The following is a 27629-nucleotide window of genomic DNA, read 5'->3' as shown; positions in this document are numbered from 1 at the left end:
TCCAACTCTTACACATTTCAGTTTATTAAATATTTAGAAACCAGCAAATGAATGACACACCACATCCCTTTACAGAAAGTTAGTTTAAGAAGGGATGATCTTAATATAATTAAAATAATTACTAGCAAAACAGATTTTTATATTTCTCTAAAAGATAAGACAAAGATCAATCCCCAACTTCCCAACTTTCAATTGAACAAAGGCATTATCCACTATGTATATGAAATATTTGTGAACAAAATGCAAAATACAGTTTGTACCAATAAATTATGCTAACATTTTATTTTAAGTGTCCCATTATTGAAGTAATTTTGTATTCACCATAATAGCACTGATAATAAAGTATTCATTTGGTATTCATGTAGATGTTACATTTAGTGCCATTGGTATTCAACTGTAATTTAGCATTAGTTAATGGACACTTAAAATGTTATCCAAATGATTTATATCACAGCACTTCAATGTTTCTCAAACTAAGTGTACAACACTTATTTTACAAGTGTACTACAAAATAATTAAATAGGTGCACCTTACCTTCTAAAGTTTTTATTCTGAGACAGAGAAAAATCATTTAGATGACTGTGATAGTAACAATCAACACACTGTACCACATGGTGGTAAACCAAGTGTATGTAAATTGCTCATATTAAAATTTAAAAAAAGGAAGAAGAAAGAAAGAAAACAAAGACAGCGGTACTTACTTTTTAAAATACAGGCTCATAGCGTATATACTGAATTAAAATTGAAAGCTGGATGACCAAAACACAGGATGAGGTCTAGCACTTCCTTTGCTGCCACTCACAGCAAGGGGAGTTAGAATCCCATTTCCTTTGCTCATGCTTATGACAGTCACACATGCATGGTCCCACACTGCTAACTCTCTGTGGTTGTATGATTACATTTATACTGGTTTCTTTGCAAGCAGAATACTTAGAATCAACACAAGTGACGTATCTACTTTTTTAAAGATAAACATAGAACAAATGGGAAGGAATAGGTCACAGTTACGGACTTAATATTCTTAAATCATTATTTAGGAAAGAAATTTTTTATTTTATTTTCACTCAAAGTCATCTTATAATGACCATAAGATGGCACAGTGAAAAAAAAAAAATCTTTGCCACAGAATTCTTCTTTTAAAAACAGATCACGATGATTCCTAAATTCCTTATTTGAAAATATTGTTCCTAATTTCACTATGTCAGTTCATTATTTTAGATAGTAAACATAATCTTCTAATGATTTCCCAAATTTTCCATGAAAAATAAAAACACATTGCTCCCTGTCTTCATGTTATTTAATGACTATTACCATAATGAGAGCAATGGGAGCAATTCATACTGTAGACGAGACTGCAAATGGCCAGCTGATTAACAGCTAAAATGGTAGCTGTAAATATTGCCAAATACACTATGTCCAGCTACAATCACACTCGTTCTGTGTCAATCCAGCTGTGAGATGATGGATAGAAAGTAAATATAAAATCACCAACCTCAGAATGCTTTCGCCAAATGTCTATGTTCTTTCGCTGGGCTTTCGAGAAATGGTCCCAAGCTTTTTGTCTGGTAGAAGCGTTGAAAACGGCGACAATCTGCTCAACTTTGGTGAACAAGGAAGTCAAACAAGACAAGCAATTTATGTTGTGATCACTATAGAAAAGCAAAGCAAAGACACTAGGAGTCTATGGATGATGTCATTACTGAAACAACATCATCAATATCCATCCAATGATGTGTCTTTTGTACTTACATTGTATCAATGTTGGAGATGTCTCCTTTCAAGTCTGTCTCCATAACTTTAGTCTACACAACTCTTAACTATGCATCAAGAACCAGGCATGCAGATGCTTCCCCGTGATGTCTGCTACCACTCCCTGTGCTGCACACACCTTTGTGTGCGTGGCAATAGGTGTGTGACCACAGAAATGACCCTCGAGACATCTACCTGACATGTGTTCTCCCGCAGCAGTGGCGTACAGATGAGCGGGCTGCACGGACAGAAGTGTGGAGGGCAGGCAGGCTCTGCTTTGAAGGGTGACTGTCTGATAGTGGGAACTTGTCAGCAGGTGGGAAGGGCTAAACCTTCCACATGGAGGAGGCTAAACCTTCTACCTGCAAGTACATCAAACCTGCAGGCCGTGGCTGCAGCTGCTGCTTCTCCTCCACTCAGTATCAAAGGGCTCACCTGTGGTAGATAAGTGCTGTCTCCATGGCCTACGCATGGTTACTTACATGAGCAGACACTTTTTTCTTTCATATAAGGTGAAGAACAGATGTGAAATGGGCTTCCCTCATTTGACTCTAATCAATTTGTTCTGAAGCCAAATGTCAATATTTAGATCAGTTTTCTAGGATAATTAAGATCCTCAAGTTTTTAGCTATTTGTTCATCTCAGCTGAGAAAGCTTTTCTCTCAGCACTCCTTTCTCTTCACTTCAGTTACAAGTAAAATTGTCCTTCCACAACAGTGACCTGCCTAAAAATAATTTGGCCAAGATGTAAGTTGCCTTGATCCCAGCACAATTAACTGAAGAAAACACAAATAAATCCAGATTTTCTACAAAAAACCTCAGCTGTTCTCATGAATGAGCAGCTGTGCCAGCCTATGAAGTCAAACTGAAAAATGCTTCAACTCTTTGACAAGGTTCTTTGCTATTTATCTGTTTAAATTCCTGGGTGGAAACAATGTCCTTTCTTTATCAAGTGGCAGCTTGCAGCACTTCTTGCTCCTCTCACTGAAAAGTGGTGGTGGGAGTGCTGTAACACCCTCTGCCCTGCTCCCTTATCTTGCTGATCTAGAGTTTCTCTCATTCTTCCCTTAAGTCAGAGATGTAGAGAATCTTATTATACATAGCAACCTATCCTTCCTAAAATGGTGAGCTCACCTACTGAAGCAGTATCTTTCACCTTTGGAACGGAAAGTTAATCTCTCTCATTTGAGCACATTTCTTCTATTCTCTGTTTTTTTACCACTTTTGAAGGCTGCTTTCAGATTCCAGAAAATTACAACATTTTGAATGGAAGTTTTTCTTTCAGGGATGATTAATTGCCTTCTAAAGTCACAGAAAATAATTGTAGTTCATTTTTTTTTTTAAACGAATAAGTATAGGTAGTTTACAATAAAGAAAGTGTTTCAGACCTACAGTGATGATCTTATCCATTTGTAATCCATTTAACTTTTAAAGGTAGATGTGATAATTTCAGCCCATTAGAACTTGCTTAGACTGAAGAGTGGATGTATCAAGGAAATAATGCTGTGTATATTTTTTCAATTATTTTGAAAAGAATTAAAATGGTAAAGCATTCTATTATTATGTGTATAGAAATTGAGGCTAGAATTTAATTACTGTCATTCTGTTGATGACCCAGGTGCTCAGAAAATTTTGCCTAATTAACAATCTGTTTTCAGTTTGCAAGTAGAAATTCAAGTAGAAAAGATTCGCAAAGATATGAGGAAAAGCTGGTTTGCCATTTTCCACTAATAAGTATTAATAAGATCATCTGAATTTTGAAAAACATTTGAACTTTAAAGTGTTTAATTTCTATTATGTGAACAAGTGCTAAGATTTATCAAAAGTCATTATCTGATAATTTCAGAAACTTTCCTCAATGGAAACACAAGCTATGAAGATGCCATAGCTTCTTCTTGTATAATTGCAATAGACAAAGTGAGTACTAAAAGGATCTTCTTCACTTACCTAACTTTTTGGAATTAAAAAAGTGACGAGAGGTAGGATAGAATGAGTACAACATGCTAAAAATCAAGGCATTTAAAGAAACTTTATGAAACAGGTAGCAAGGTATAATAAAAAGGAAGATGCAGAGGAGAATATTAAATTAATATGTATCAAGGACCAACATACCAGTGCTCTATTCAAAGTGTCAATGTATGTACAGCAATTTCAATATTCACAGCGATCTAGCCTATGAAGCTTTGTAAATTCCAACATAAAAGGTGTCCAAGAATTACATTAGAGCTAAACAGCAGCTAAGGCCATCATTTGACAGTACAGGGAAGTGCCTCCACATCTTTTTGTACTGCACCAAAATCCTGCACTCATGTGCTATGAGATGGCAATTCAATGTAAACCTGCTCTGCCACGTTTGTTCTTGTTGCACCAAGACTCATTTGTTTACTCATAGGTACCCTGGAAGCCTAAAGCTGACATAATGCTTGTGGTCTGTGAAGTTGGAAGACAAGACATGATGTACCCACTCCTGATCAGAATCAAATTTGTATGGGTAAGTGATCCAGCAGCACACAGCCCATAGGGATGGTAGATTCAACCCCTAGGGAGAAGCCATGAAAAGTTTATATTAGCTAAGAAACTCCTCAGTTAACTCATTTTTTGTCTGTGTCTGGGTAAAACTTGACCAAAGAGAGGCCCCAGATTTTGGGCTGATATCCCCATAATCTGAGTCTCACTGCTGACCATGGTTTTCACATTATTTCTGATCTCCAGGAAGAAATTTCCAAAACTATATAACAGGTCATATCTATCTCTCCAAGGCACCTTGAACTCCAGAATGCACTATAGTGTCAATTGTGACTGGTAAGTAGAATTATTAAGTAACATGAAATATTCATTGTCAAACATCTGTTAGTGAGTTCTATGCTATATCAAATTTTCATTGACCATATGCAAAGCTATTTCCTTACTAAATTAGGATTTAAAAAACCTCATTGTTCTGGAAGGGTCCATAACATGTCATGCTTTTCCCATCAATATAGCTTACAGGATGTAAGTAATTGCATCTTTCCTAATGACTTATTCTGTGGCTGCTAATTTACGCTGCACGTTTTGGACAAAGGATTATTATCTAATTGTTTTTCTGCTGTGTTATAAATAACCAGAAAGACCCAAATAACTAAGTCTAGAGTGATATGCAAGTGGAATACACTTTATTAGAGGTGCCAGCTCATAGTAAGTATACCAATAGGAAGTTTAAGCCTCAATTTCTGCTGCCATAAAGAATGCTACCTGGGAAAAGTATTGCTATCAAGTGTAAAGTAAAAGCAACCAGAAAAACTAGGAAAAAAAAGCAAAAATCCCTTAAACAATGCCTGCAGAAGTTGCATAGAAGATTGTATTAAATGGACAACTAGAATATCTCCAGGGCAAGAAAATATTTTACACAGGATATTTAAACTTGTACTACCAAAGAAAAACAGAAATCAATGAGAACCAAAGTGTAGCCTCATCTGCAGATTAAGAGGTAGAGAGGATACTTTTACTCTGCATTATATTTATCAAGCAGTCTATTTTACATACATGATTGAGTGAAGGCTGAAATTTATCTCTGGGTTCAGGAGTTAAGAAGTACTCAATTTTTCCTTTGCTTATTACATTACAAGCTGCAGTGCAAATTATTTTATACTGTAAATTGTAATATATATAATTTATAATAGAAAAAGAAACAAATAGAAACCAAAAGAAAGTGTTAGAATAAAAATGAAAGTCTTGGCTGGCAGATAAAATAATCTGATTTCATGTAGAATTTTGCTCCAAATTCCACCAATTAAGGACACAGGATGAAAAGGGCTTTGCACTAAATTACTGCAAGTGTCAGAGTAGAATATATGGCAATTTAGCACAGAAAAATTCTGCAAGAGTGTGACAGTTGACATGAAGGGTAAAAGAAAAATTCAACCCATAAAATTACAGTGTAAAGGAAACTGTTACAGTAAATGTATAACATGCTTTTCAAATATAGAGTTCCAGCGCAGGGAGGATACAGAGTTGGCATGGTTTGGGTCAGAAGCCCTGTTGCTGAATTCTGACTAAGCTGCAGTCTGCCAATCGATTTGGCTCCAAGCCCAGCAAACCAAGGAATTACAGTAGTCAAGGCTAGATGCTGTAGTGAATGAATTAAGAGTCTCCAGGTCAGTTTTGGATAGGGAAGAGAATATTTTTGGTAACAGTCCTGAAAGGCATTTGGTAATGAGCTGAACAGAACTTAGCATTAAGTCCAAGGCTAAAATTGTGCATTGGTAAATTACATGTGACATTGGTACAAGAAATGATAGACAGATTGCAGAGTAATGAAACATGTATTATTTTAATTAATTTGAGCCAAACACTCATTCTTTTGGTTATGGTTACTTTTAAAAAAGAATTTGCCTTTCTCACTTTTACAGCTGAAAACCTGCAGCCTCTCCCTGTTACTCAATTCACATGCCACAGAGAGAGAAACAGATGTGGCTCCCTTTGACTTGCAGAGGAAAACATAAGAGTTGGAAATATCACCCTGGGGAAGACTGCAGATAATGCAAGGGCTGGCTCCTAAAGTAAAGCATACCACAGCTGGATACATAAGCAAAGGCCATTATAGATTTGTATAATGAAGATACAGGTTTTGACAGCTGTGCAAAATACCTCACCTGCCCCTCTGCTTTGTTTTTGATTTTGTTGAAGTTTTGTGTTTGGCTGTGTTTTTTAAAAAAAAACATTTTAAAATTCACAATTATCTGCAACTCCATCAGAGAAATTTAGTCTGTGTGCTGCCCAGTTGCCTGTAGGCTCCTTAAGACATGGTGTTAAGACATAGCATGATAAAGGAGAAGACCATAGGACTTCACTATTATATCCCCAGTTTCCACCTTTTTGGACAGACTGAGAGAATGGCGCCTGCAGTGATTTATCTCCCAAATTGTTTTGCTGTGTGGGTGGTCAGCTTGCAAGGATGCCATTCCTCAACCTGCTCTTCTACCAATAACTACACCTGTACTAGTAATCAAAACCAACCAGGGACCATTCTTGTTCCCTGAAACCAACAGGCACAACATACTGAGTGTCCCTGCAGCAACAGCGCTTCTCTCTTCCTAAAAAGAAGCTTTTCTGGGAAACTACTTGGCCTGCATCAAACTCAAAATTGTATCACATTTTGTGGGAAAACACTAGCTGACTCAGAGCAACAACTTTCTAACAGCTGAACAGTATGGGCCAGCCTGCCCTAGCTCAGCTTAATTTAATCCTGCAGACAGAGTCAGGGGGGTCATCCTTTACTAGCAGTCTCACCTTTTCTGCTCTCATCCTGGTGCAGAGGTCTCATCAGTGCAGACAGCAATTACAAGACTTACCAGAGGAAGAAGGATGTTTTCCTCCTACCCTGTCTCACCTACCTGAATACTAGAAAGAATGTCCTCTCTCTAAATTATTTCTACATTTTCCTTTGACTAGGTCTACAGCATTTGAGACCAGCAGGGTGTGTGTCTGGGTTCATGCTTGGCCCCTCTTCCTGCTCCATCTGACTCAGACTGGTCCTAGTCAGTCTGCTCGTGTGGGTTATTAAGAGGCTGAGTGAATGGCCAGTGGTTTATACCTGGGTGATGTAGGAAGAAATACTTCTTTCTAATATAATAAGGAGATCCTTCCACATAGACAAAAAAAAAAAAAAAAGAGAAGTATTTATACCACAACACTTACTATAACCCCTGGTCTTGTAAGAATATCGAATCCCTGTGTCAGCAGCCATTGTTTTGTTTTCCTTTCCCCTTCTTTCAGCTAAGGAACCCAACGGGGAACAGTGAAAGAGGGAGCAGTATGGGGATACTAAAATTGGCCAATTTACAGGACTCATACTGAAACCTGTGCAGTAACTTGTCTGAGATATGTATATCAACAATTGATAGTTCTAGAAATAGAATGCTCCCTGTTAAACTTTGAAATAAAAAAAAAAAAACAAAACAATTTAATCAAAGAGAGCCTAGTTTGCCCTGCAAGGTATTGCTAGAAAATCTATCAACAATTTAAGCTTTGAAAATCTTTTACGTTATGAAACTGTGATTTAATTTACAACAGAGGAACTGACAGCTTGGTGTAACTGCAAAAGCTGGCACTGTGCCGTGTGATAAATCACTCGGACTCAACAAGACCACTTCACCTTCATGTCATTTCTCAACAAACAGGAGCCTGACATCAGACCAGCACAACACAGGAGGGCAAGTACAAATGCACAGTACCTGCTCTTTCAACATCACCATCTTACATTACCGAATGGACTTTATGGACCTTGTGTTGACAACCAGAAAAAAAACCTAGAAAAACCTCAACTCCCCCCCACCAACTCAAAGGAAGATGAAGTGAATGCTGCTTTCTTCATTGGTTTGACAAGATTATAAACTATCCCCAAAGTACTGCAGTTAATTAGCTGTTCTTTCTTTTATTTATTATTAGGCACAGCTTTCTTCTCAGTTCTCAGATTTAAAAATAGCAAAAGTGGGAACTACCATTTTTGGTAAATCTGTTGAAAAAGAGAACTCCCAGGGAACTCTGCAATGTAGGAACATCATAAATGGCATTAAGCCATTGCAGGTCCCTTTAAGTGAAGTAATAATTATGCAGGAATCTTGCAGATTAAAATATTCCTAGGAGATCAGGAGGGCAGTATTTTTGGGGGGCATAATATGGTTTCTTTTGCTGAAGAATAAGGATAAAGATGTGGATGAGGAGGTTTCAACAGCCATATCCTCTACTGGCAATCAAAACAAAAAATTGTCTCGTGCACTTCAGGTGTGAAATTTACTTCTCCATCTGTTGCCATACCTTATGTTCTCTTGCCTGCCATGACTTCTTCCTTTTGTATTTTTGTTCCTTCTGTGTGTGTCCATCTTTTTTTCCCACATAGTCTATCCCTTTCCAAAACTCTTCTTGCCCCATAACATCTCTATCATCATCATAAACTACAGCACTTATGAAAAATTCAATGATTTGACATGAAGCATGACTTAGTATACACTGAAGGGAGCAAGTATTTCAATCACTCATAGTTGCATCGGATTGTTCATATTTATAAGGTTTATTCAATCCTTTATAAGCAGTCTGAACAGCTTTAGACGTGCAGACCACATGGTATGCACAGCCAACTCATCCTTTTGGGTGAAACCACTTTTCCTTCCATGCCAGATGTCTCTTCCCTCATCCTTTATTTCCATAGAATATTTACAGCTCAGTTCTGTGATGCATCAGGCCCTTACCACTGTCTCTACTCAGCAAGGCAAATCAAAACAAGCACGTATTTCCACGTGTTTCTTTGCCTTGAACCTTGTGTCACCATCTAGGAGAAATGCAGATTCCAAGCAAGTGGCACAAGTTGTCAAAATAGACTGAAATCTCTTGGAAGGCAGTGCTTTTATTTTTCTGCAATATACCATGCCTATTTAATGGACTACATTAAAAAAAAAAAAAAAAAAAACAAAAAAACCCAAAACCTCTTAAAAATAATAGAAGAGCTTCTGTTGAAATTCTGTCCATTCTTAAATCAATACCAAGATTTGTATTGACGTTAGGTGGAGTGACAGACAATGGAAGGAATGCAGAAATTCAAAGAAAATTAAACACAGAAGAATTAGCTATGTGAAATTCTACAAATTCTAACCACAAAGGGTTATACTGCCAAAAGAAAGGGAGGAACTAGAAGAACACAAGGTAAGATAAAAATGGAGCCTTTCATCTCTATTCTCTGTCACTGCCACAGCATCCTGTATAGAAATGCTTTTGAGAATGTGTATATGAGACAGAAAATATCATGGATAGAAGGACAACTGAGAAAAGAATAAAGAGATCCAGCTGAGCTTTACTGGACAAATTATCAGTATAGAAACAAGCCAAGAGCACACTGACTAAATGAGCTAACAAAAGGAACTGGATGGATTGCAGAGGTTATTTTGTACTTATTTTTTTTTCTTTTTTAGAAATACATCAAGGTAAAAAATAATAGTGGTAACTAATTACATGAATAATTAATGTTTTCATTATAGTGGCATTCTACGACACCAACTGAGAACTGGGTTGCACTGTAAAAACACATTATATGACTCAATCTCTTTCACAAAGAGCTTAATGGTGACCTAAAAATTGCACATAAAGTAAGCTCATATTTTTGAATTAGTCAGTTGCAAAGAAAAGAAAGACTGTAAGACTGGACAATTAAAGAGCAGGAAAATCCTTTTAAAAGTTGTTATTAATGTGGAGCAATTCAAAGAATACTCTGGAAAGCATGATTGTATATATAAAGTCTGACTGCTAAGAGAATTTTAACCAGCATGCCTTTAATATCTGTAATGAAACTGGCTTCATTTTTGGTACTATGAGAATACTAAAAAGTGGAAGGATTTTTGGGAGAAAGTACTGAAGTATAGAGTTTAAAGGAAATCAGATGAGACAGTGATTTTACCAATCATCATTGTATCAATGTAAATTCTATCTTTTGTAAAGCAAGAAAGCAACTTCTGAAGTGAACCTGTAAAGAGAAAAACAAAACTGATGCCAATCATTTTTCTGAAGAGAACTCAAAAAGGATTTTTAACATTTTTCTTACTTTTTTAACATTAAAAAAAATGTGAAGGCATTGATAATGTTAAAACAGATTAAATCATATCCAGGAAAATCGGAGAATGAAAATGAAGAAAGCTGAAAGGAGGAGAATTTTATTGAGTCTATTGAGAATGCTTTTCCCTTCAGAATTATTTAAATACAATTTTTTTTGATAAGGGTGTAATTCATGTCAGATATCTACCAGCTATTTGATAAAAATATTTGATGTAATCTAATATACCACTGGAGTCCTTTAGTAGAAAGGAAAGGAAAACTCAAGGTTACAATTGTGAGAGTCCCAAAAAGGGGCACATGACACACAGCCTTCTCCCCAGACCTTTGATTCTTCCTAAATGGACAGGCCTACTGAATCAGCTCAAAGCTGAATCTAGCTTCACTTCCTGTTTCACAAATAAGGGCTGAAGATGCTCGGCAACCGGCAAAGCAGGTAAACTGCATAATCTCATAATCCACAGAATCATAGAATGGTTTGGATTGGAATGGATCTTAAAGATTATCTCGTTTCAATCTCCTGCCATGGGCAGGGACACCTTCCGCTAGACCAGCTTGCTCAGAGCCCCATCCAAACTGACCCTGCACACTGCCAGGGATAGGGCATCCACAGCTTCTCTGGGCAACCTGTGCCAGTGTCTCACCACTCTCACGGTATTTTGCTTCCTGATATCCAATCTAAAATGGTCCCCTTTCAGTTTAAAGCCATTCCCCCTTGTCCATGTTCATGCTGGACATGAGGAAGAATTTTTTCAGTGGTTAACCATTGGAACAGGCTGCCCAGGGCAGTGGTGAAGGTACCATCTCTGGAAGTGCTTAAGAAATGATTGGACGTGGCACTTAGTGCTATGGTTTAGGTGGCATGGTGGTGTTCATTCGAATGCAGGACTCAAATGATCTTGGAGGTCTTTTCCAACCTTACTGATTCTATAATTCTATGTCAAGTAATCTGGCCAGGGGGCTCCATGATAAAATCCACCTTCCCACTGTTCTCCCACAGGCACACAAGAGACTGATTCAGAGACTCTGATGGGGACTTGGTTTCAGAGTCCACTAAGTCCATTAGCTCTTTAGTAAAATGAACAAAAGTGATCAAAAGATAGAGTGCATTATCTGCTCAGTTACCAGCCATGGGAGATTTCATTACACCGTGTGTGTAACCTATGAACTAGTATACTGGGACACTTCCACCACCTTGTGTGTCTTACTCTTTAGATATGAAATTAATTTTTGAATATGGAAATTTTATTCACCTGTAGGTACCTTTTTCAGTGTTGTCAAGGGAGACTGCATTAAATAGTCTGAAAACTCAGTAAGAGGTAGACAAAGTTTATAGTGCATGGAGAAGAGAGTCAGAGGAGGTAATTGCAGCTTTGGTGTAGTCTAAAAAAACACCAATGGCCCAACAGGGATATCTCTAGGGCCTCCATTTTCCTTAAACATGAGGATCAACGTCTGTAAACCTTAGACTGATAAGGTGGTTTGGGAGGAAATGAAACATAGATGAATGGAAAGTCAAGGGGCAGTGTCAAATGTATCTAAACTGTGGAAGTAAATAGATGTCAAACCATAAAGACAGACCTATCAAAAAATCCTTGAAAACAATCCATACTTTAAGCACAAATGCAAATCTAGAAAAATTAAGTAATTTAATAAAAATAAGGAAGTGGACATTTTTCTCTCTTTATCCCTTAAATAACTGAAGAAGCACCATACCAAGGCTAGGACTCTTTGTAGCACTTAAATCAGGTGCTATAAATTTGTGGTGTGACAACAGTAATACACTTTGTTTCACAGATTATCCTGGCACAAGTACCTTGATGAGGTAATTAATTCACGTGCTGAGCAATTGACCCAAATTTTTAGGGGTAATCTGCTCAGTAATCTCCTAAATACCTCCAGGCACAAATTTGTAGCAGGGATTTCAACGCCTGTACTTCTTTATTAGTTAGGCCATAAGATGAAATGCTCTGGTCACAGTAATCCTCATTAATAAGAAAGTATTTTCTACTGAGACCCAGTAAGACTGTGTGTGTGTATGTGTGTGAGTGTGTGTGTTCCAGGTGAGTGAACTTGAAGCCAATTTTATTTCTTTTTCACTCTCCATAACATTCATTGCTGGCATTTTTATCTAATTCCAAGTTCTTCCCTTATGCTACACCTGTCTGTATCAATGCTGTACACAGTAAGTGGGATTAATCTGCTCTGAACAAGGCATGAGAAATTGGGACATGTGGTTCAGAGCTAGGCCCCCTGTGAATCCTCTATGGGCAGCAGAGAAAAAAAAATGGCATATCCAAGGGATGATTCATCTTATTGGAAGAGCACCATGAGGTCAGTTTGATGACTCATTCTGGGGAGATTCTTATTCTTCTCTTCTGACTACAAAGAAAGCCCAGGATGGTCAGCTCTAAGTTAACATCTGAACTAGTTCATGGGAGAGGACTGCCACATGATATTTTTAAAGTACCGTAATATTTATGTCAAATGGCCACACAGCTGCAGCATTACACTAGACTTTTGGATCCTTACTGCAGAAGAGAAGAAGGGGGTTTCTGTCAGTCTGCAGAATTTAATAGGCCACACACACCTATTTTGGACATCTTGTATTTTCAAATTCTTCTTCATAAAACAACTGACATATTGTAAGCAATTATGCAGGACTGTGGAACAGCAGCAGAAAAAGATGCATGAAAAATATTCCTCAGATCAATTCAAATACAGATCAATCCAAAATTCCTTGAAAAAGGGAAGCTCATTTCAGAATCTCCATGCTTAGCAATCTTAGGCATATACATGTGTAAAGGAAAAACATTATCCATCTGTTCACAGCACGTTTGCAAGGAATTTTAATAAGACATATTAATGCTAATAATGGTCAATGTTCATGATGTTTATAAAATAAACAATGGGGAACATATGGAAAGCTTATAAAACTTGTTCTTATAAAATCCACAGTGTAACACCTTTCCCTGAGGATGCTGTTTGCTGACCTTGTCCTCCTAGGCCAGATCTGTCAGAAACTTTCTTCTTCCAGACTCTGCTTTTACTGTGGCACTAGGAAACTTACATTTTGAAGCCAGAGCTATTTCTGGTTTTGCAAGTTCAGCATTCAGCACATTACAGGAGCAAAACAGATAGCCAAAACTGCATATTTCCACCTGAAACTACAGGGATCTCTATTTCCAAGTGACAGATGTTCTACAACAGTTGGTGACAAATGGGCTAATTTAGACTGATTTAACTAAAGTTCAGCCTGCTGACAATGGGGGACTTTTTTAAATGCAGCTGAAGAAGGCATTTCTGAATGCTAGAGCTGGCTGTTGCACACAAAACTAGAGAGGCCCTGGTGTGAACTGAACAGCACGCCATGCATGGTGCCTGCATCTCTGTGCCTCACACTGCCTTTAAGATGCTGAGATGGAAGACAACAATGCCTAGCAAATTACCAAGGGAATTAGCTAGTCTTTTAAATTTACTTTCTGAACATATGTCCACAGAAATAAAATGTCTTTGGCCCAGAATCTTTGTTTCTAAGTTCTGGAATCTAAACTCTTACATTAGGATATATGCCCTATGGTGAATTTGTCTTCTGAGATGATGAGCTCTCTATCACTCATGCAGGAAGCTTTAGTGGCTGCTCTGCTAAGCCAGACAAGTCCATACAAGCTTATGCCTTCAACCCTAACTTTTAAAGGATGTCCACTGAGGGACCAGAAATAAATTCCACAAAAGCCTTTAGGGCTTTTTTTAAATGTAAAGATCAGGGGTATGATTCAGAAATTACAAGGTAAAACTTCAGTGTCCTCTATCTGGAAAATTATCTTGGGTTTTGTTCTCAACTGGCACATTAGAGCTGGCTTCAGGCTTCACCTTTCTGAATATCATAATGCCTCTTCCTTGAGGAGCCATGAGTAGACACATTAAAAACCACCAACAAATAAATCAGTTTTCTTTCTCCTTTTTTCGTTGCCTTTTTTTTTTCTCATCCTCTCCTCTCCTCTCCTCTCCTCTCCTCTCCTCTCCTCTCCTCTCCTCTTCTCTCCTCTCCTCTCCTCTCCTCTCCTCTCCTCTCCTCTCCTCTCCTCTCCTCTCCTCTCCTCTCCTCTCCTCTCCTCTCCTCTCCTCTCCTCTCCTCTCCTCTCCTCTCCTCTCCTTTCTCCTGTCTTTGAAGAAAATGTCTAGGCAAGTATCCCAATCATTGTTTTATGAAGGAACCTCATTAGCATAAGTTCATTGATTGTATTTTTGTACTAAGGAAATAGCTGTCAGCACTAGATATCTGCCCAATTAATACTGGCATTGTATCAGCCAATCAATCAGTCCTGACGCCAGCAGCAGTACAGCATACTTTTCTACTGTGGAGGTGGCCTTTACCTGTGAATATATCCCTACAAGTTACTGGATTCTACTGCCTTTTACCTAAACCCAGGCTAAAAATATTACCTAATTGTGCTCTATTCTGTAATTGACCTAGTTAACTAGCTGCCACACACAGGCTACATATACCTTCTCTCAAAAACACCATGGTCTTTTCTCAGAGCAGTGAGGCTTCTGCCTTGTCCTTTCTTCAAGCGTTATGTCTACACAACAGTAGACATTGTGAATAGAGCACGTCTTCATCTATTAATAAAAAAAACTACTGAAACTTTGCTCACCTTGAATAATAAGTTCTTAGGAATGGTCCTTGATCCTCCAAACTGCCATAGAGTATGGAATAGGATGCGAAGTAGAGCATGACTGCATTGCAACTACTTACCCCCAAACAAACAAGCAAAATGATAAAACCACTACCACCACCACCACCATTACTACAACAACACTGACAAAAAGGGAGTTACTTACATTGAGTGAGGATCCCTGTTAAGGCATTTTTGAAACTCTCCTTGGCTTGCTCCATTTCTTGCTCGTGAGCCGCCTTTTCGTTCATGAGCCGTCGGACGTGGCTGTTGGCTGACTGCACCATGGAATAGAACTGGTTTGCAGAGCGACGATTCACCTCGCCTCGCTCAATCCAGGTGAGCAGCACCGTAATGGCCTCGGAAAACTTGCTATCATCTAGAACAATCAAAGCACAGGTTTCAAATTGCAGGCATAAATATCCTGCGGAGAACACATTTTCTGCTCCATGTCACATTAAAATCACCATAAATCCTGCTTGCAGTATATCATTTTGGGGAACTTTTGTGTCCTTTGTTCTATCAGATGTAAGAAGCCAATACAGCCATGTGAAGCTACATAAATCTTCCTTCAAGACTTGTCTTCTCCTCATTTTAATAGCTTTCTCACAACAAAAAGCAGCCTGCCCCCCTTCCCTGTGGCCTGAGTCTTCACTTTTGCAATGTCTCCCTTAAGCCGTTCAGCGATATGGAATGACCTTACAGCGGGAGTGAGGAGACCTCAGTGGTACTGGACTCACTGAGGAAATTAAATGTGTCTGTGTTAATCTGCTTAGCCAAAAGCTCACTCTTAGAGCTTGGGCTGAGCCATACTTCTGTCAACAGACTTCACTAACATCATGTTGTTAATTAAGGAACAATGTTGAAGCTGAACAATTCCTCCTCAAAACATTGATTAATTACAAGGAACTGCTTTGAACAGACAATGTGCCAGCATTAGTTTTGTATTATTTGTTTGTACTATTTGTTTTATGCTTCACATTATATATTTTTTAAAGGATTCCAGATGAATTCAGGAAAACATCTGGATTACAGCTTCATTTTTGCCATTCAGGTAACAAAAGTTGTTTTTCTCTGCAGAAGGATTGCCAAAACTGAAGGCCAGATTTTGTACACTCCCTCCCCAGGTAATCTTCTTTCCTCTGACAGTGCTCTCAGCTTCCTCAAAGACTCTAAGCACAGCATCCATTACAATTCAGGCTTCATCAGGATTAAGAGGAAACATTTCTTTTTAAGTCCCATTTAGACTGAACTGCAAAAAAATATTATTACAACAGTGTCTTCCTGTGGAACCATTTTTGTGCAATTCAATATCATTTTTTCACCAGGATTTTATTCAATAAAACTTCAATTTCCCAACAACTCATTTTAAACATCTCATCTAGTGCTTTTTGGTTATATTTCTGTATATATATTTTAGATGGCTCCTTTCTGTAGAAGAAGGTATATGGTTATGGCGGGAAGATGCAGTGTAGTCATAACCAACAGACACTTAAAACAAAAACTGAAAATACTAAACCGAGCCAACTGTGTTACAGGATACAGAAACATGTGACACAGTTTGTAAGAGTCTACTTTCCATGTACGAAGGATAATTAAATACTAATTGTTAAGTGAAAATTTTGGCTTTTATTCTGAATCAATAATCACTTCCTTAAAAGGTGAATAGCCTATAATATAGAGAGGACTAGTGACATGCTCTGTGCCCACAGCCTCTGAAGAAGAGATTTTTACATTGCCTGATCTTTAACATCTTATTAACTGAAACATGCTTTCAGCTACAGCAATAAGATTTGCTCTCCACAGCTGAATAGGCATGTTCACCCAAGATCCCTCAAGAAAAAAGTGCAAAATAACACATAACACCTTCCCTGTGTAAAATGGTGTTCTGTTATAAAACATTAACACGTGATTCATTATCACCATTCATTAATTTTCGCTGGACAGGAAGAGTCAGATGGGTATCCTTTCATTTCATATTGTCCCCATGGATTAGACTCCAGCTTTGCTGGGTACATATGCAGCAGAAATGTATTAAGTGGCTCTGACGAGTGAGATTGGCTGAATATAGACCTCAGAAATGCCAAATGTAAACAAGACTCATGCAAAGCTTCTTCACTGCAAGAAAACATGAGGATAAGGCTCTCCAAAAGACCTGGGCAAAATCTTCAGCCTGCTGAGTTGCATGGGAACTGGATGTCAAAGATGCAATACAGCCAAGAACTCATCCCTGAAACACAATGTTTCTTATAATTACACTAGTAAATAAGAATAACCTGTAATGGTTTCTGGCAATGTTAGCACGTTTCCATGCATGAGGAAAATCAGCAGCACAGAAATATCCTCCCTTTTCCTTCTTTTAGTCTCTTCCCAGTACTCATTTATGTGTTGTTTTGCTATAGAGCCTCTATGAAATAAAAACACCACCCCTCATTTTGTTTTTATCAGGCACAGTGGGTGTCTGTAAGGGATGTTTGTAAACATATCATCCTTCTGCCACATAGATTCTACCCATTTAAAAGGACATGCTGAAAACCTCTTTTCATCATACTGTACTTCCAGGGAGCTGCAGGTCTGTGGGATTGTTATAGTTAATTCACAGCTCTGCTCACAGAGCAGGAAAAAATCCTTTCATTGGTAAACATCAGCATCTTCATTGATTACATAATTAGAAGTTACATTCAAAAATGCTAGAGGGTAATATATGCACATCAGGAGCACATTAGTTAATAAAATCTTTTCTCTACAGTTTTAAAATTTATGTCACCTTAATTCTAACTTTTATATTCTTGAGCTCACTTAGTGACTGGTATATAAGGTAACTCACTGTGAATCCATTTTTTTCATCCAGAATACTTTCTTAGCAATGAGAAATTGCCTTAGAAAATCTGATTTTTATATGAGATTGTTAATTTCTTTTTTAGTTAGTAGATAAATAGTAGAGGAAATGCAGCAATGGAATCTAATTTAAACAGAGTGTGTACTGCCTTATGATTGCAGCCATTTATTTGAAAAAATAAAACAAAACTCCTAATTCTGTTCAAAATTATTCCCTCATGGTAGGATGCACATAATTATACACTGTTTAAAAACACACTCTTCAAATAAATTCTTTTATATAAGACACGTTCCCATATGTAATTGTTCTTTTAAAATAAGCATGCAGCAAATTATTTCTTACTCTTAGAGCTTTTTCCTCCTCCAAGTCACAGCATATTCTAAGCAAATAAGGTAGGTTTTCTCAGTCCTGTTTTTGTTGTCTGTTTAATGGTGAGGTGAACTGTGCCCCAGAAGTGCCTGCTTCCTTCAAGCAGCTGCAAAGGGAGCCTGGGCTGGCCTGCTCCTGTATCGACATCCCTGCAACAGGCACATGTTCAGTTGGAGTAATCCCAACCATTCCACAAGGGCACCTGCTGCAAGCACCTGCACCCCTGCATGTCCCTGTAAAGGGCAGTTCCAACACAAGCTCTGACAACCTTGTGTCATTTGAAGATTACCCATCCATCCAGGATGGCTTGCTGGGTCTCTGTCAATAGAGATTTCCAGGTGCTGCCAGACTCAATCACAGGGCACAAGAGATAAGATATTTCAAATTCCTCTTATATCAACTACAGATATTTGACATTTAAATCCAAGCTTACAACTTAGATGAAATGAAATATAAAGAAAAGAAAATGCATCCCTAGAGCTGCCCAGAAAATTGTTAACAGGAATATTTCTATGAAAAAAGGGAATAATTGTTGACAAATGTTTTGCATTTTTCTGCTTATAATTTGACCACCCCTAAGCAACCCCTACTGGAATAAGCATTTAATTGAAAAAGCTGTGACAACAACTGTTACAGAATGGTATCCTGGGAAAAGGTGTTGGAAACAGAGGTTTTATTTTCAGCCTAGGGAGTTTCCCTGCTGTAACACAGGGCACAATTCAGCTCAGAGTACCCTCAAATGTGACTATTTACCTCTCAGTGTTAAGAACCTTCATCAGGTGCTTTCACGACTTGGGTGATGGTGTCTAAGGTCTTAGCCATTAGAAAGGATATAGACTAATCCATCACTCTGAAGCCAGACATTCAAACACTCTTATTTCTATAATTTTTACGTTTATAGGTATATTGCAAATATAGCTAACTTAATATTTCTGTGTTTAAAGAGTGACATTGCATGCTGGACTTCTAGTTAGGACAAGACCAAACACTGAGCTACTGATTTAGCCTTTTATTATCTTTTCAACCGTGGTCTTTCTCAGATGTATGAAAAGTATCTGAGATATTTCACACAACACTTGGAGTCTCCCTAAATCACAGCAAACCTTCTGCATTGTCCTATGTGCTATGGGGTTGTCCAGAGTCACCATACATTGTCTCTTGTCCTGAATCTTGCTCCCCTAATGCAACCTTCCAGGCTCACAAGGACATGCTGAAAACACAGAGCTGTTGGTCTTAACTCCAGTGACTGCACCTAGAAAGCTCCTATGCTGTTTGCCTATGTTTTGGGAAGCATTAATGACCTCATTGATCTCTGGCCCCTTTGTAAGATGGGAAGGGGCAGGTATACCTTTATGCCAAGTTCTGCCCTGACCAGCAGAAACCCAATTAACAAACACCCCTGAAGGTGCTCTTGTGCGTATCGAGCATGACTGTGCTGCAGGTCAGGCAGAGAAAGGACAGGAGTGGTGGGATATGTCTGTCCTTTTTTGCCTCTGATTAACAGCCTGTCCTCTGTCAGCTGTAGCAGAGGCATGGGAAGATGTGTTCCCTGCCTCATCCCCACGCTGAGCACTACCGCTTTGCTGATGGTTACACTGCCCTCAGTCCGCCTGGAGTGCTCAGTTGCTCAGACTCCAGTTCCAGTTTGTCAAACTGGGCCCAGTTCAAACAGGAAGGTGGCATAGTTCAATTCAGGATGCAAACTTCCTCATTATGTATAACCACAGCCAGGGGAGGATGTATGGCCAAGGTTTCTCTCAATCTGACTTCTGACTTGATAATTTATTAAACTATAACTAAGATTTCTAAACTGCAAAGACTGAATTCAACACAAAAAAGAATAAACTTTAGGAGGTGATTGCTGTGGGTGAATCAGGTCAGAGAAAAGGTTCACTAACCTCTCTCATCAGCAGGCTCAGCCCAGCTCCCCCATGCATCAGGAACAACTTTCTTTCCAGCACACACTATTTCTGGTGCCAAAATGACAACCTATTTTTCTCTTGGCTTAAGAGCTTCCTCTGTACAGAGTGCCTGCCAGTGACCTAGAAACACAACTCTTCAGTCTACTACCCTCACCTCCTTTTTTTCCTGCTCAAATCCCTTATATAATTACACCATGCATCACACACATCAGTCTAGTACTTTTGGGATTAATAAAATTTTTAACCCAGTGGCATTGCATAAAAAGTAAGAATCAAGAAATATAAATTCTTACTGCCAAAGGGTTATTTTAAAGAATGATTAATATCCACCTTACTCTTTTTTAAATAGCCTTAACTGCATACTATAACCAAGAAACTTTTGCAGTTATGTAACAAATCTCTAGCTGACACTAGATTTGATTAAAATACATGTGTATGTTCACTAAAAGATATATTAAAAAGTAGTCTCTCCCCCCTACATAATCAAACACTTTCTTTCTTTCAAATTAAATCACACAAGATTCTTCCTGGGGTGGGTGTTTCATGTCAGACACAGAAATCCATTATCTTCTCCTGCTGGTGCCATTATTTCCAATGAAAAGTAATTATGAGGTTATTGAGTTTCCTCCATATTTCTCAAAATCACACCAAAAACTTTCAGATCGGTGAGTTGCCATTTCCCAACTTTTAGTAATTAACTAGAGTCATTTCGCAGTGTGGTGCATTTAATCCAGTGGGTTTATATTAAAACCTCAAAACCTGAATTGATACAATACAGCTGAGGTGAGGGAGGATGCATTTAGTAATGCACTAAGCAGTGAGTGTACCTCCTGTAGGCTTTGGGAGGGACGTGCCCAGGGAATTGGGTTACCAGGCTGCTGATGACTGAACCCACCTTATGCTCTTCTGCAAGCAGACAAAACTGCCCTCGCACTCTGCCTGCTCACAGCCCCTGTGTGAGGCTCTCAGAGCCAGATGTATTGTGCCACAGCAGATGTCAGCAGCATATGGAAGAAGGAAGGAGAAAATGATAATCTAAAACCAGGAAGGGTGAGTGAACAGATTTGATTCTAAAGCATCAAAACATGTCTGCTTCAGGGCTCTGTCCTGGTATACCACTAATAAAAAAAAAAATGGGCTAAAAAAAAGTCCAGAGTCTCAGCATTTAAACCTGGCATTCACCACATTTGTTCATAGGATCTCACTTTGCCTCCCCTTCTGACGTAGCTCTGCACTGAATTTGATCCTTTCTGGGTGAGACTTGCCTCCCTGCATAACTGCACTGTTTCTGCAGTGCTCCACCAATCTGGCTCCCAAGTGCAGGGTGATAATGAAAGCAGTGTATTTTTCTTCTCAGTGAAATACCCTCTCTCCCAAGCAATTAAATGTTGTTTATATTTCAAACGATGTGCAAGAGTTGAGGTTGTCAGGCTTGATGTTACCTGAGTCTTGTGGAAGGCACATCCCTCATTCTACTGTAACTGCCATCTATTTATTTAAATTTCCAATCTGTGCTCTCTTCAGGGGATAATACAGTGCCTGGCAAAGCAGCAGCTTCTCAATTTTTAAATTATATTTCTTAAAATGAAAAACCATATGAATAACTTCCCCATGCTCATAAAGAAACACTATATTAAAAAGGGAGGTAAATACCAGGGTATTGTATTTAACTCTCAGATATTTATGTCTCTGTTGCTCAAAATATTTGAAAAAAACAGATATTCAGATATAAAGAGATGCCTTTGCTAAGTCATAGAACTATTTAGCTACCCACAGCAAGTAAGACATATGTAGCATTTTAAAGGATCTTATTTGCAAGAAGTGATTTCTGAAGATGATACCATTAGATACAGATATGCTTGAATTAAGAAAAGCATAATGTTTGAAATCCTGCTTTGAAACACAAATGTCATAAACACAGATTAAAATGTTTTGTTCCAATACACCTGACAGAGCAGCATTCCACTTAAAAGGTTCAGCCTATCTCCATTTGTGTCATGTTCTGGGCACCACACGACTTAACTGTTTATAACGCACCCAGGAAAACAGATGTCAGAGCATGCAAATTTGAATGTAAATATCTACCGACACATTCCACTCTGCAGTAATAACACATCTGATTTAACACAGAGCAATTAAAATCTCAAAGACACACACAAATGCTGCAATGAACCAGAAGAAACAAAAGTCACTTTTTTCTAGTGTAATAGCAGAAGACACAATATTCTGCTGGTTTTGTCAAAACAAGAATTCAAGGTCTGTTTTCATAGGCTGTTTAAGGAGGTAAATAACATTTACACTTCATTGTAAATGACCTTGGATTCTCAGAGTTCACATCTGTGAATTTATTGAGGTATTTTCTCAAGGAAACACAGATAAGAAGGATCTCATCCTCTTCATTTTACTCATCTTGTTGGAATGCTGGAGCTCATTTCATTTTGATAATCAAGGCTCAGGCTAATGACATGAATGGTGCAGGAAAAAAATGTTCATACTGCCAACAAGGAGAGAGTTAAGAAGGACGTCATTTGCAGGAGTAATGAAGATCTTAATTAAAAAAAAAAAGGAAAACGGCAAAAGGGAAAGGTAAACACACATAAACAAATTACAAAGTGGTGGAAAACTGCACTGGTCCACAGTTTGATGGGTTTCTTTAATTCTGCAAAAATTAAATGTTCAAACCAAGTTCTTTGCAGATATGAAGGGATTCAGGGTAGTCCACAGGGAATGGAGAGTATATTATAAATCCTCATGTATATGAGGCCTCAGATGCAGTGAATTCCCAGCCCCAGGCACCAGGCACTGAAGAACTGGCGCCATTGTTCTGTGAAGCTCCACACCAGTAGAGACTACCTGGCTGAAGATTTACAATTTACAATGAAATTCTGTTTCCAACTGGAACAAAAGTTCCTCAGAACTCTCTCACCCACAGTCACTGCCATACCAGGTAAGTTCAGCACACCAGAGGAAGAGGAGTATGCTGACAACACTGGGGCAAGTTTCCAGCCAAGTCTGTTACACAAAACCAACAATTTCTTAGTCTTATGCTGCAGTTTGCAGAAAGTGAAAAAAAGATATTGTCACCTCTGTTACAGACTCAGTAAATATCTAGACCACACTAGGGGAGTGGCTGATAAGCCTACTTCATCTCTGCCCACCATAAGATTTCCTTGCTGTCAGGAATTTCCAAAGTTATTTTGACAACCAAAGTTGCTTGGATTCAGACCAAGTTATCTACATCTGTGGTTGCAAAGCAGTATCTTGGGTTGAGATATGCTCAGTTATTTTGGCTTGCTTTTTAGCAAGTGCTGCTCCGTGAACTTCTGGAGGCACTGCAGGAGCTGAAACTTGCATGTTGGGCACCTGCAGCTCTGTCTCATGAGCTGGCAACAGAGCTCAGGAGTCTTTTGAAGTGGACACCACAGCAAGGTCATGACTTTCCTTCAGAAAAGAACTGCAGAGCATCTGCTGAAGAAACAACCTTTCAAGTTAAATCCTGACAAGTGCAGATATACTGTGATCCTTCTTTACTTTAGGATGAATTGTCCAGGCTTTTGCAGCACTGCAAATATGGTGATAATACAGAGACCTGACATTTTAGCTCCCAAATTTTACATATCTCTGTGTGTGTGTGTGTGTGTGTATGTGTTTGTCTATGTGTGTATGTGTATATATATATATATATTCTGTTACTTTCATCTGAAGTCCATATTTAAAGGGTCTTTTCCAACCTTAATGATTGTATGAGTCTATTACATGAACCCTTGCCAGAGTTGAAGAATTTTCTTTATTGTTGGTTTAGTTCTTCTTTAGGATGTCACAGAGAGCTCATGTGGTGATTCCATGTTGCCCAAAGAGCCCATAACGTTCAATGCCACTATTTTACAGATTCTGAGATACTGGCTGTGATACCATAGGGAAGGTAAAGTAGACCAGTGTAACTGCTGAAGCCTGCTCTGCTTTCTTTACTACTTAGAACAGGGCACAGCTCATGCCCACTGAGAAGAGGGGGGGGTCTTTTCTGCATTCTCCACTCTTACCTATCAGTACTGATCCAGGGCTGGTATCTTTAATCTCAGAACAATCATAGAATGGCAACTGTTATTTAGCAGAACTTTTAAAATTGCAATATATTCTTTTGCTGGATATTAATGATTTTCAACCAATAAAAAAATAAACTTACCTTTTTTTTTTTAAAGTGATGTACATTGCTGAAAGTTTATTTCTGGAGAAACAGTTATACACATAGTGTTGGTCTATATTGTGCTAAAAATTTTTATATTAAACTTGAGTATATATGTCAAGCTCTGGTTAAATTTCCCTTAGGAGAACCAAAGATATAAAGGCTTGTAGTAGATTTTAATTAAATATGGAAACTTCCCAAAATGAAAAGAAAAATCCTTCTAAATATGGTCATCTTAAACATCTTGCAAAAACCCACATTCAGTTGCCCCAAGCAATGACTAGCCATATGGAAGAAATTGTCCAGACTTTTTGCATTTTCTGGTTTAGTTCAGGAAACCTGTAGGCCTTACTACATAAAGAAAAACTTCCCTACAAAAGATTAACTCTTAAATTATTCAACTAAAACCAGATGGATCTAAAACTGGACTGGAAGCTAGGTGTGAATTAAAATTTATTGTATTAGGGCCTCCTATCTCCTGGTCTATCAACTCATCTGGGTTATTTCACAAATCTATCAAATAGATTGATTAATTATTTTATGGCGGAGTACATCTGGTGGGGATGAGAGTCAGCCAAACTAGTAACTGACTGAGGTAGTAGCAACAACTAACAGCAACTAGTGCAGTACTCAGAGAGACAGCAGGGTGCATCTCTGCTCCATGCTCCAAGGATGAAACACTTTTCACTGTCCTTCTTCAGCTCCCCAAACATATTTCTTAGTTAGAACAGAGACCAGTGTGATGACAGCTAGATAGTCTAAGCCTAATCTAGATAATTCTGAAATAGCGGCAAGAATCACAGCTTCTTGTGACCTGGCACACAGTTAAGCAATGTGCTTGGCCATCATGGAGGAAAGAATGCCAAACACAACTGCTAAACACTTGATGAAAATAAATACAACTCTAAGTGGTGTGAAGAGTTGTTTGCTAGATATTTCTTTTAAATTTTGTTACCATGAATAACTTTATTTCTTTGCTTCTTTCTGCTTATGTTAGCTATTAAAATAAAATGAATCCTTGAAGTTCACTCTTGAAAAATATTAACTCAGTAAATGTACCTAGAAAAAACAAACAAGGAAGCAAACACATACCAAAACATGACACTATCCTGCACAAGTAATTCTAACCCTAAAGAGGGAGCGAAAGAATGGATGGTGTGTGTCAGAGATAAGTTGTGTCAGCTCATGAGGGCAATTTGAATGCCAGGGACAGTCAAATGCATGTGTAGGAGTAACCTACATGTTGAGGATTAAAGTAATTTTAAGAAAAAGGCATTTCATGTGAAGAAGGATGCTTGCAACAGGTTGACTTACTGTGAGAGTATTTCCAAGATATATGATGGCAGGAACTTAACAGGAAAAAGCCCCATCTGTAGCATTCTGAAGGCTGTGTTTGGCTGTTAAAGCACAGGTAGATAGACAGATGTCATGCATTTCCAGCAGGTGGGTGACTGTCATTACCCTTGGCATAAAAATGGCAAAGAAAGCCATTTCAGTGGAGGAAAGCTAACAGGGCAAGTAATGAAACATCTCAGAGAGAAACTGGCTTCACTGCTCTGGCCTCTGCATGGCTCCTGCTTTTAAGGAATAATAAACTGAGAAGTAGCAAATGCTGCTTACCTTTCAATTTTTCAGCCAGCAAAGCAGCTTCGTGTTCAGAATAATGCATTATTGCCGGAGGTGAAGGAGGGCGCAGTCTGTCTTCTTCCATTTTACGTCTGTGGCGCTCTTCTCTGGCCAGCATTCTTTGTTTGCATTCCCATTCATAAAAGTCATCTCTTGCCTGAGCAAAATCAACATGAAGGCGACCTGAATCCTTTTTGTCTGTGCTAGATCCTAATCTCATGCGGTAACCTGAAATCAACAAGTAGAACTAACTGTTGCAGGATTTATTTGCTTAGATTTCTCTTCAATTTTTTTCCCCCACTTTCAAGTGCAGCCAGGTAAAAATGTATATTAACAGAACCCCCCATATTTATGCAATATCTATCAATCACCATGTTTTCACAAGAAGATAAACATCCATCCACTCATTTTTCTTCAACATTTCCTGCACCACCTATCACCATAGTAGATGAACTGAAAAGTCAACCCTAAGGTATAGAACCAACATTTCTGTTTAGAAATCTCTCAAAATATGTCATTTTTCCACATGATACTTCCAACTTTTAAAAGCACAGAAGTCAGATAAACAAAAAACAATTATTTAAAATTGATCTGTTTTAGTCTCAGTGGGGAGTCCTTCTTCCACTGATCCTATTGAGATCATGTTCAGTGTAGTGTTTTTCTCCACTCTGCCAAAGGAATTGGAAGTATGGGGAAAGGCTGAATTTTCTAAAAGCCATAACTGTGTGAATGTGGAAATTGTGCTACATAAATTCCTGTGCCACAAAGTTATGTAGTTATGCAGTTATGCTAGATCTCAAATTTTGAGACTTTATAATTGCAATGACTATTTTCAAATTTCCCCATGAAGAAAAAAATCTAGCAGCAAATATAAATCACCTACAAATTAATTGAGTTCATCATTTCTTAAAGTAATTTCTAAAGTAGGGACAGATTAATTAGACATTTGCAAGACTCCTTTCAGAACAAATAATGAAACCTGTTGTGCCTTACCTTTAGGGTTATTCTGCATTTTTGTAATTTGGTCAATGTACCTTATTCTAAAGTAAGCACACTACAAAGGCTTAAAGTTAAGGGCTACACGGCAGTACAAAAGGGTCCTGCTCTGAACTAAAACTCTCGACTACTGTCAGAGGTCAAAACAATCATGCCAAAGCTGTAAGAGGAGCTTTTTGTGGCCGTATTTGGGCACCCGTCTTTTTTCCAAATTTTATTTCTAAAGCACAAATATGTACACAGAGCAGTTCATCCAACTTTTAAAATGTCAATTCAGAGAAAGTGTGAGAAAATACTATGTAGAAGGCTTCAAACAGAGCTTTCAAATGTGGGTAAAATTAATCAGTCTACACAGGATAGCTCTAATTTCTCCATGCCAACATGCAACAGCCCAGCAGAGATTTCTCAAATGACTGGATGCTGCAGAGATGAATTCTGTGCTGAGCTGGCACACAGGAAGCTCTTCAGAAACGCACACTACTGCAACCACTGCATAACTCCAGGGAGAGGAAACTTCTATTCAAAATGTCAGGAAAAATGGTGTTTGCTGCTTTTGATCTGCAATCCAAGAGAACCTACCTTCCAGTCTTGTGGTTTGCCTGTGGTTTTAAGAGCTTTAGCACCTCACCACCACAGTTAAAACTCAGTTCTGAGCTCCCTCCAAGAATAGCAAAGCTGAGAATTTTGTA

The 27629-nt window shown here is 38.3% G+C and overlaps 1 protein-coding gene across 8 annotated transcripts in view; it reads right to left on the bottom strand.

The window, feature by feature from the left end:
- ENOX1 (ecto-NOX disulfide-thiol exchanger 1) overlaps window positions 1-27629 on the bottom strand; it is a 362929-nt gene that overhangs the window by 67370 nt on the left and 267930 nt on the right. For all 8 annotated transcript variants that reach the window (XM_068182225.1, XM_068182224.1, XM_068182223.1 and 5 more), the window contains 3 exons: window positions 25939-26172; window positions 15172-15384; window positions 1493-1599 (listed from right to left, as the gene is read on the bottom strand). In XM_068182225.1, the coding sequence (XP_068038326.1) occupies window positions 1493-1599; window positions 15172-15384; window positions 25939-26172 (554 nt within the window). The remainder of the gene's footprint in view (window positions 1-1492; window positions 1600-15171; window positions 15385-25938; window positions 26173-27629) is intronic.

Source organism: Anomalospiza imberbis, chromosome 2 (genome assembly GCF_031753505.1).
Source record: "Anomalospiza imberbis isolate Cuckoo-Finch-1a 21T00152 chromosome 2, ASM3175350v1, whole genome shotgun sequence".
NCBI lineage: Eukaryota > Metazoa > Chordata > Aves > Passeriformes > Viduidae > Anomalospiza > Anomalospiza imberbis.
This window is presented reverse-complemented; position numbering and strand designations above follow the sequence as displayed.